This window comes from Salminus brasiliensis, chromosome 12 (assembly GCF_030463535.1).
Source record: "Salminus brasiliensis chromosome 12, fSalBra1.hap2, whole genome shotgun sequence".
Classification (NCBI taxonomy): domain Eukaryota; kingdom Metazoa; phylum Chordata; class Actinopteri; order Characiformes; family Bryconidae; genus Salminus; species Salminus brasiliensis.
Window position 1 is genome coordinate 5,775,111 of NC_132889.1, and position 11,056 is coordinate 5,786,166.

At 40.9% G+C, this 11,056-nt stretch overlaps 1 protein-coding gene across 1 annotated transcript; it reads left to right on the plus strand.

The window, feature by feature from the left end:
- The first annotated feature begins 297 nt into the window (after window positions 1-297).
- Window positions 298-10,739, plus strand: LOC140573717 (beta-galactoside-binding lectin-like). Its single transcript, XM_072693229.1, has 4 exons — window positions 298-386; window positions 8,457-8,536; window positions 9,225-9,396; window positions 10,265-10,739. The coding sequence occupies exons 1-4, from the start codon at window positions 381-383 to the stop codon at window positions 10,409-10,411; spliced, it is 405 nt and encodes a 134-aa protein (XP_072549330.1). The 5' UTR covers window positions 298-380; the 3' UTR covers window positions 10,412-10,739.
- The last annotated feature ends 317 nt before the right edge of the window (window positions 10,740-11,056 follow it).

Here is an 11,056-nt window from a genome sequence, read left to right on the forward strand (position 1 = left end):
AATGCCAGTGCCTTAGGTTAATAATCAAATAATCATAGTCTGATAGGTCAATAATCCAATAATCATAACGATCTTCCTATCTGTCTATGTGGTCAATCTAATTAATGGACCTTTAGTAGCCTCGTTACCTTTTCGTCATCTCCAGCCATAACTCTCAGCAACGCACTGGAATAAACAGTGCAGTATGAGCTCATTCATATGTGGAGCACTCATTCCACATCTCCCATTGGTCCGTGTCTGGAAGGGCGAGCGATCCCATTGGCCGGAATCTGATATAACCCGCCCCCTTTTCCCAACGCAGATAAAAGGCGTGCGGCAGCGCGTGAGGTTCTTCTCTTCAGGCGCTTCACATCTCTCAGCTGAGCAACCAGAGAAGAAACATGAGTGTGAGTATTAAACTTTGCCCTCCTCTGCCCTGTTTAACCCTGAACACTGCAATTCTACTCGACTGCAAGCTTGTGTTTGGCTTAATTTTCCAACTGGCATGCATTTGAAGCAGGGGTTTCCTTTCCCTGCTCTAAAAATAGCTGATTCACTGCCCACGGTGGAGCAGGACAGCAGAAGTGCACCATATTCCACTGAATAATGGTGGTGGTCAGACTGGAATTCCTCTTTAAGGTCTTGGGCTGTGCCTAGATTAGTTATTAGCCAGCCCCCCACATGAGGGTAAAGTTGGTGTGTTAAGGCAGTGCAGGGTGAGCCAGCAATGGTGCTGGTACTACTGATCATCAGGGAATAAAGGCAATGGGGGTCTCAGGGTGTTGGAAATGATTGGAAATTGCTTGAGACCCCAAATGCATGCAGAACACTTTGCAGCAGTTATAGGAACAACATTCCCAAAAATGGTCATGGAATTCCCTCTGTACTGGAAGTTATTGCTTTCCCTGCTCCGTCAAAGCTCCAACCCAACATGCATGGAGATGTGGACCATCTGGAGGTCTCTGAGGACTGGTTTGAGAAGCCCTGCTGTACTGTGTAATGTGTGGTTCAGGGAGGGGGGCTGCTTTGGGAAGGCTATGCTAATAGTGGTCAAGGTGCCGTGAAGAAAAAGGGAGTGGTACCTCAGTTCTCAGGCCAGCTTCTCCCCACAGTGGCCCTGAGGTGCACATTTGATTGCTTTCGTTGCTCCAACAAACCTCATTTCCTTTCCAAACACCAGGACCATGAGGACCCCAGAATGCGTTTTCCCAAAAACATAAGATAGTTGCTTTGCGCTAAGATGCATTGGGGAAAACCGAGCCCAGGTCAACACCAAGACCTTCATGAGGTTCAGTAGGTGTGGCGAGGCACTCATTTCTGCAGTGCAGGGGTATCCGTTACCCCAGATCACAGGATTATGAACACCGTCCCAGAAAAAAAGTAGATTTGGCAAATTATGATAGTCTGACAGTTATTAGCCTCGATTGTGTGAGACAAGCCATGGGTTTAAGGCTTAATTTTGGTGGTGAAGATCCTGCTATGGACAAGGGCGTGGTGCTCCAGTGCCTTAAACGAAGCACAGGAGTTAGGGATTGCTTGTAGACCCAATGGGATTCCTGTACGTTCCAAAAAAGGAGAAACAGGGTAGTGAACTCTGAACTTTTGGTGTAGTAAGATCTGAGCTTAACAGGGCAGCTTTTAGAGTTTTTTGGCTTTGCCGGGTTTTGCTAAAGGTTTTTTGAAAGGGGTCGAAGGTTGGTGTTGCAAGCAACACTAGTGGAGAAAAATCTGGGAACAATGGGATTAGCTGGATTCTTTTTTTTTTGGAATACTCTCCTGGTTAAGCAAAAGTTAGTTCATAAAATACATTTGATTAATTAAATCAATCAATTAATAAATAATTGGACTCTCCAGATTGACTTACAGAAGTGCTTCACTGTTTACTCAGAAAATACCCTTAGTACCCTTTGGAAAGACTAGCATCCAAAAATACCTTAGATTAGATACTACTAAATACAAAGGTCAGTATGGAGACCACAATATTAGGCACTATACTTAGCCTAAGTACCTTGAAGTGAGTTCCTTGAACCACCTCTGGACGCTTGTCTTCCGTGGATCTTAAAGGATGGTGGGTCGAGCCGAGCCGTACTTAAAGCTGGAAGGGCTCTTGGTACTGATCGGCCTTTGACCATTGACCTCAAGTATTGAGGGGCTGGTCCAGTCCTGGCTTTGTAGGCCAGCGTCAGGCCTTTTTTGAATCTGATGCAGGCTGCAGCTACTGGAAGCCATGCTGCACTGGACTGAGCTTTGGCGTTTACAGATAACCTCATGTTCTGATGCACTGCACTCAAACAGAGCCTGTCTTTGTGTCTGAGCTGATGTTTGGTGGTTGTGTAGTAAACACAGAGCCAGCGACCGCTAATCATATCACAGCTGAAGTGAGTCTCTGCAGGCCGGAGGCGGATGCTAGGCTAATCTGTCTCACGCCACTGAGTGGTCGAATTCGTCTGGTGTTAAGCAGCAACTAAAAAAAAGAAAGATATAATTAGATATAGATATATAATCCAAACTATATAAGAGTAAGTGAGATTGCACTGGGCCAGGCTGTACTGAGCAGTGTAGGTGTTAGTTTGTTATATGAAATATGAAGTATTTGTACGTATTAATTTTTACAAGATTTTTTTTTTTACACGTTTCACATTGCAATGTTTAACTGAACAATTTGATTAACTGAATCATAAAAAAACATTTTTAGGGATACCAGAATCCACTTTTACACCTAGGTGGACACCCAGTGAACTTCCATATACAATATCACAAAATAAAAGTCCAACATCCAACCCTTTGTCAGGCTCAACTGACTGTTTCCATACTACATATTTATTATTCCAACAATCAAGAGGTATAGATAAGACAAGCTTCTCTAAAATCATCTCTAACCATGTTCTAATCATCTGCTGCTGATGTTTTTTGTAGTAATTAGATATTTTAAATGAGCTAACAAGAAGCTTACAAGAAAATTGCATTTCTGTTTATTACATTTTACAAATATGTAGTAAGAGATTTCTTCAGTTGCATGTGTTTAGTTATGCTACCTCCATCTCAGTACTGTTCCCATGAAGGTCAAACGTCCATATCGGCGTTGTCCAATGAAAAACATGTATCTCCAAAATAGCATCCTTACAGAACCTTCTTACTTACATTATTTGTTACTTATTTTCTATTAGTCCGTTCATCCAGAAATAATCACACAGTATACAGAGCAGCTGTAACCGATGATGTTCAGATGAACTGAAAATTGACATAAATGGAGATACATGTTTTTCATTGGACAGCAGCGGTAATTCTTGCTGTTTAGTTTGTGAGTTTGTCTATGAAACTGATCCACATTCAGTTAGCAGCAAAAACTGTGTTTATAATGCAAATATAAAGCCTAATAATGCAGTTGCATATGAACATTTAATTATGACAAATAATTGAATTCTGTATTTACTTTATTCTGATGTATGTATTTATATATACAGAGTATTTATATACTTTACAGAGATCCAGTGTTGTGATCAACTGGTCCACTGGTTAAAATTGCACACCTGATTAATTGACCATCTTTACACGGCTGTCATACTTATATGCCAGACTAAATTTATCGAAACATATTTACTAATCATTACTGAGACGTTTTTATCTGGATAAAGCGTCACTATTTAACTTATTTCTGAAATGCGAATCACATATTAGCAAGTTCACCAATATAATATTGTTGCTACATCATTGTTCACATCACCAACAGGTAAAGCTAGCTATCGTGCACTTGTTATCCGCTATAGAGCTAGTTCCTTTAGCGTGTGTTAGCTTGCTAACAAATATTAGCAACAGTTAAGTTATCTACATCCTATTCCCCTGAAACGTCATCCCTCCTGGCCTTTTCCATTGGGTACATTTTTCCACATGATTAATTGCCCATTCACGATTGAAATCAAATGGAAACCTCATATGACCAAATTTACGTTTGGAAAATACAGCATTAAATATGTCCTAGTAAGCAGTTGCTTTGGGTCGTAAATGGTCCTAATGTAAGATGATGTCAGAGGGGATAGGATGTGTCCCGACACCGGGTCCGAGCATCTTTTGAGAAAGTTAGTGGCAACAGTGGCAAGGAAAACCCCTCCCCCTTGGGTCGAGAGGAAGAAACCTTGAGAGGAACCAAAACTCCAAAACTCTCGACAGTGCAGTTCTTGACCGCTCAGTGGGCAGTGGTGGCTCAGCGGTTAGAGTGCCGGGATATCAAGAACAGGGTTGTGGGTTCGATTCCCGGGCTTGACAAGCTGCCACTGTTGGGCCCTTGAGCAAGGCCCTTTACCATCTCTGCTCCCCGGGCACTGGAGTTGGCTGCCCACCGCTCTGGGTGTGTGTGTGTACTCACTGCCCCTAACACGTGTGTGTGTGTGAGTGTGTTCACTACCAGATGGGTTAAATGCAGAGGACACATTTCGCTGTACAGTGTACACTGTACAGTGACAAATATGTGCACCTTTACCTAAATGTATATAAATTAAATAAATAAATTAAATAAAAACACTATTTAAAACTGTATTTAAACAAATGTAAATACATTTCTTCAGTGGTTTGTGTTTAGTTATATAACCTCCATCTCTGAAAATTGCCCAAGTGAAGATCAAATGTCCATAGATTTAACTATATTAAAAAAGACCCAGGTTTTCATGGTTTTCAGGTTTTCAATCTGTGCAAATCTTGCAATGTGTTCATGAATGTGGTCAGCCCTGAAATCAGAGTTACCACACTTGTACAGCTGCTTTCAGCCTTCAGTCTTGCAGAGTGCAAAAAAAAGTAAAAAAGTGAGACGTGACACGACTGTGCGAAAGTGCAGCTGCGACCTTTGCCTCAGAAGTGATGTGGAAAAGGAAAAAGTAGAGTTTACAATATAGCTGAGGCACTAATGTGGAAAGAATTTACATGACCGTTCATTCCTCTCCCTGTTTCTGTTCCTCTTTCACTTGGCTACTTTCGTTTTTTCTTCTATTCCAGCAGGTTCTTCATTGGTCAGCTCGGCCAGAGTCTCGTATCATACCGTCCCTCCGCCCGCCTTCCCTGCTCAGCCTGACAGATTTAGCCTCGTTGCTGTGCCAACATTAAAGCAGCTATAAAAATCTGCTGTCCTCTTAAGCCAGCGCTGATGTGGAGGCCCAGCGCCATTCTAGCATGCCTAGCACAGCATGGCTATGTCCACTAACTTCATGAGCTCATGAGTAGGGCTCTGGTGTTCTTGGATATTCGCAACCTAGTTGAAGATACTTCTGACTGAGGAGGTGGAGAATAGTCAGTGTTTAGCCCTGGTGACTTATTGACTATTTTAGTCACTGATCAATCTACTAAAATATGGTATATTTAAAGATTAACTGTATAATTGAACCCTTTCCAAAAGCCCAGAACTTGAACTGCTAGAACTTGTGGGTGGCTTAAAGCTTTGTATCTCAGCTGTCCAAACTCACTGATGGAAAAGCTGTGAACCTTGTGAGGCTAAACATAACTAGTTAGGAATCTGAGGGAGGGTAGTTTAGCAGCTGTTGTTGAAGGACAGAAAGTAGGGCTGGGCGATTAAGCGCCAGTTACCCAGCTCTGATACACTGGCTAACTTTTACTGGTCAGCATCACACTGAAGGGATGTTCGAAAAGATGGAGCCACCCATTTGAGAGCAAGGCCGGTTGTGCCCTCCCAGGCTCTGACTGCCGATGGCAGGTATCATAACCCAAGATTCGAACCAGGGATAATAAGTTTTAACGACCAGCACTGATGTTTTTTCAATGACATAGGGCCCTATCTTACACCCCGTTTTCACTGGTGGTCTCGAAATGAGGTGTGCTCTGCCGTATTGCTGTCTTGACAACGAAAACACAGGTGCACCACTGACTGAAAACAACCTAGGCAGACGCCAACAGTCAGACATTCGATGCTATCTTGGCAGTGAATTGTCAACACAGGCGCGTGCAGCCAGACGCTCGTACACCCCCCCCACACGCTTTACACCACTGAAATAGCAATCCACCAAGTCAGACCGCACCTGGCTCTTAAAGGGAATGATGAGTGACACACTGATTGGTTCTTTGCACGTTACGCCCAAAACAAACACACCCATGATTCATTAATAGACTTAGTACATGCCTTTTGGGTGTTTCGAGCCACGGCGGGTGTACTTTTCCCTTCACTATGATTGCAAAGACGCATTGATGCCCTAAATCAAGCTGTTCAGTGGGGGAAAAAACATTATTTTACGGAAGCATTGTTTTATACAGCAATAAAACTATATTTAGCACTCTACTGTGTGCAGTGTGAACATGCATTAGCTGTAATTCTACTGGATAGATTTCTTTATCCACTATTCCAACTGGTGGAATGGTCACTAGAAGACCTGTATTGAGGGGAACACACGTGGAGTTACTTGTTTATGGGGTCAGTGCTTTTCTCCTATCAACAGGCGGCCTGTGCAAGAGATAGGGAGAAGTATGTCTGCTTAAAAAAAGTAGTGCACAGCTGCTTGTGTTCCACACTTGTGTTTTCCAGCAGATGGATGGTGCCACATGTACAGTGTGGAGGCCCAGGCCTGGCTCTGTGCCTGCTGCATTCAGGTCTACAGCCATGAGGAAAATCTGACTTCATTTCCTATATATCTGCTGCTTCTACTACTCCCTCATCTTCCATTCCAGCTATAGTTTTCGTCCCCACTTGAGAAGCACTGCACCGTCGTTTACTCCCTGTTTGACTATACGTCTCGGTGCTGCCCACACTGATTCAGTGCCCATTTCATCAGTGGAAAAATGGGGGAAAATGAAAACTCGAGTGGAAACAGATGTTCCTGCGTTTACAGTTGGCTGGTGTGGTGTAATCAGAGGAAGCCACTCTTAAGGAAACTTTCTAAATGACTCATTCACAATGAACCGTGTGACCCTATAGCATGTTCCGGACATGCTGAGTGTCTGAAGCTTATCCTGCAAACTGCACTCCTGACTTATCACACACTTGGTGAAATGAGTCATCTCAAATAGACTTGCTTATGTATTCAGATAGACGCCCAGATAGTATCTCATTGTGATTTACTGTCTCACAATTATCACTTATTATTTTATGGAATCTCATCGACTTAATGAGATGAGACTTAAAGTCTCATAATTGTGACTTTCTATTTCAATCATAACTTGAAATCTCATAATTATGACTCACCTTAGTATCTCGTAATTATGTCTCACTACTTTAGTATCTCATAATTATGACTTATTGAAAAAGTAAAGTAGTATCTTATAATTATGACTTATTGAAAAAGTGAAGTAGTATCTCATAATTATGACTTACTTTTTAAATCATAACTTGAAATCTCATAATTATGACTCACCTTAGTATCTCATAATTATGATTCACTACTTTAGTATCTCATAATTATGATTCACTACTTTAGTATCTCATAATTATGATTTACTACTTTAGTATCTTATAATTATGACTCATTGAAAAAGTGAAGTAGTATCTCATAATTATGACTTACTTTTTAAATCATAACTTGAAATCTCATAATTATGACTCACCTTAGTATCTCATAATTATGATTCACTACTTTAGTATCTCATAATTATGATTCACTACTTTAGTATCTCATATTTATGACTTATTGATAAAGTGAAGTAGTATCTCATAATTATGACTTACTTTTTAAATCATAACTTGGAATCGCATAATTATGACTCCCTACCGTAGTATCTAAATTTTGACATATGACTAGTATTTCATGATTATGACTACTTTAGTATCTTACTTCGTAATACTTACTGTCTCAATAATAACTTTGATCTCATAGTTCTGACTTAAAATCTCCTAATTCTGACTTTCTATCCTCCAAATCCTCCTATCTTCCAATCTTGTAATCTCATAATTGACTTACTATCTCAGTAATCACTTACTATCTCAATGATGCCTTTGGAAATCTTATTTTCTTATCTCATAATTGGCTCACTAACTTAATTATGACTTACTATCTTAGTATCAGAAATAGTACAAAATATACAAATATAAAATATACAAAACATAAAATAATAGTATTAAATATATATAGAAATATGACATCTAAACTTTGAGTCTCATAACTATGACTTAGTTTCTTTGCATTTCATAATTGAATTACTATCTCAATCATAATATGTAATCATAATTATAACTTACTTAGTATCTGAAACACAATCTTTACTTGCCAGTTATGATATCTCCTAATTATGACTTTCTATCCTAATAACCCATAACTGACTTACTATCTCATAACTATCACTCAATATCTCAATGATAACTTGAAATTATGGCCTACCTTCTTTGTATTTGAGGTAGTAAGTCAAAATGTTGAGAGGCTAAGTCATAATCTTGTTGTTGTTATTTGTTTTTAATTTGCTATTCTTTTGTTATTTGTATTTATTATTAGTTTAAAATAATAATGATATAATAATATATAATTATTAATAATAAAATAATTTTCTGACAGGGTGTGGTCGTGCAGAACATGTCCTTCAAGGTGGGGCAGACCCTGACCTTGACTGGAGTCCCCACTGCAGATTCAACCAAGTAAGTGTTGTCTATGAATGTCCCAATGCAAAAACAAAATACATAGGGGTCCTGAGAGATGCAGCTGTCTAAGTTTTAGCCCTATGAATGCAAGATCACTGGTTCGATTCCCAGTTATTCCGGGAGTGGCCAGGGTTTTTTAAATATTCAGTAACATCTACATTATGCTATTTCTTTAATTATGTTTAAGAGGGGGTAAATTTTCATGATTCACGGCCTTCACTGGAGCCTTAATTGGACGCTGGTGCTACTGAGGAACACTGACTGAAAAAAAACTGCCTGGCCAGCTTACGCTGGTTAAGCTGGTTGACCAGCTTACGCTTGTCTAGCATGGATTATGTTTCATATTAGTTCAATGGTTTAACTGGTCTACCAGCATGATCAACTAGACCAAACAATTTAACCAGTATGACCAGTGGTTAACTGTTATGACCGAACTAGTCAACCAGTTTGATCAGCTTGACAACCAGCTTGGTCAAATAGTCCATCACACTAGCTTGCCAAACCTGTAAGCATGCCATCATAGGGCATGTTTTTATCTGGTTGACCAGCTTTTCAACCACCTTGACCATTGCAGACCAGCTTAGGCCATCTGAAACTGACTGCAAGTACTGCAATGCAGGTCAGAACTGGATTTTTCAGCAGGGAAGCTAAAATAACATGACTTCTATGTGTTGGGTGTTTGCAGTTTTGCAGTTAATGTTGGGAACAGCGCAGATGACCTGGCGCTGCACATAAACCCTCGCTTTGATGCCCACGGTGACCAGCGTGCAGTGGTCTGCAACTCCTACCAGGGAGGCAGTTGGTGTCAGGAGCACAGAGATGGAGGATTCCCTTTTAATCAGGGCGAGGAGTTTCAGGTAGGCCTGTCGAGCCTCTCTGGAGAACAATTTATTGGGAATTTATTGGGCCAATATACAATGGATTATACAATACACCTTATAGACAAAAGTATTGGGACATCTTCTTATTGATTGTTGTATTAAAAAAAAGTTGTTTACTCCAACTCTTTGTTGGAGTAATTGTCTCTAGTGTCCAGGAAAGAAGGCTTTCAACTAGATTTCGCAGCATTGCTGTGAGGATTTGATTGCACTCCGCGCAAAGGATGATCCCCAACTCCCCAACTCACCCCAAAAGCATTGGACGGAGCACCATCCATCCAATATTCCAGAGAACACAGTTCCACTGCTCCATAGCTCAGTGCTTGGGGGCTTTATACACCTTTTATCCCATGTCCTGGCATTAGGCAGCATGGTGCCAACAGGTTCATGTTTATCTGCTCCAGGGAGTCCTATTCTATTGGCATTACTTCTCTACATGGACTAGAAAAGCTGTATGTGTGTATGTGTGTGTTTGTGTGTGTGTGTGTGTGTGTGTGTGTATGGACATATAGTGGCATGATGGTGCTCCATCCAGTCCCCAGTTGGGAAGTCGGGGATGAGGTGGACTTGTGTCGCTGAATCCACTCAAATCCTCACAGCAATGCTCTGAAATCTAGAAGAAAGCTTCCATGTCTGGACAGTAGAGACAGTTACTCCAACAAAAGCAGGATAAATTCATTTTTTAGTATCCCTGAATTCGAGAGGAACAGTGAATGAGTGGGTGTCCCAATACTTTTGCCGTGTAGTGTATTTATCCCATTATTGCTACCTCTGATGACTCAAGCCACACTGCGTAGATAAAGAGCTCCAGCTAAATCCACAACTCCTCCCCTTCTCCTCTTCTCAGATAAAGATCACTTTCACCAGCGAGGAATTCAACATCATCATGCCGGATGGATCCGAGATCCATTTCCCCAACCGCCAGGGCGAAGAGAAGTACAAATACCTGCAGTTTGACGGCGAGGTCAGAATCCAAGGCATCCAGATCAAGTAGACCAGCTGTTATTGCTTCTGCAGCGTCCTGCACTCCGGTCAATGCATCTGCTGCCTTAACGCCCAACCTATCCTTTGCAATTCTGTTCAAGCTCACCTTTTTTTTTATAAATTCATCTTACTTCTGCTTATGATTACTCAGCCTAGAGGGAACATGGCTGCAGTTAAATGACAAGTGCTTCTTGACACAGGTAGAAGAATATGTGTTATTAATGTCCAGTTAGAGATTACAGCAGAGCACTCTTTTACGTTGTGCGCTAAAACCATTCCAAAGAAATGTTTTTTTTTTGTAAACGCAGCTAAATTAAAAGCTCTACCGCATCCATCCATCCGCTGTTCCCTTTTTTATTTGTGCAAGAAAGTCTAAAATGTGTCAAATTAAAAAAAAAAAAAAAGCAAAAGATTTGTATCTTGGGGGACAATTTGGCATCACATTACCCTACATGCACTTTTACCTTCTTCTCCACTTTTGGTTCCACAAAAAAAGAGACCTAGTAGCTTAAACCATTCAAAGACATCCTGAACCTTCACTCTCACACTCTTCTATGGCCCCACTCAAAGAACCCTGTGTAGCACCTTTGGGTTTCAATTGTCCTCCCCAATGTTAGAAGGCCAATTACCCAACCCATTCATTAGTATCATCACA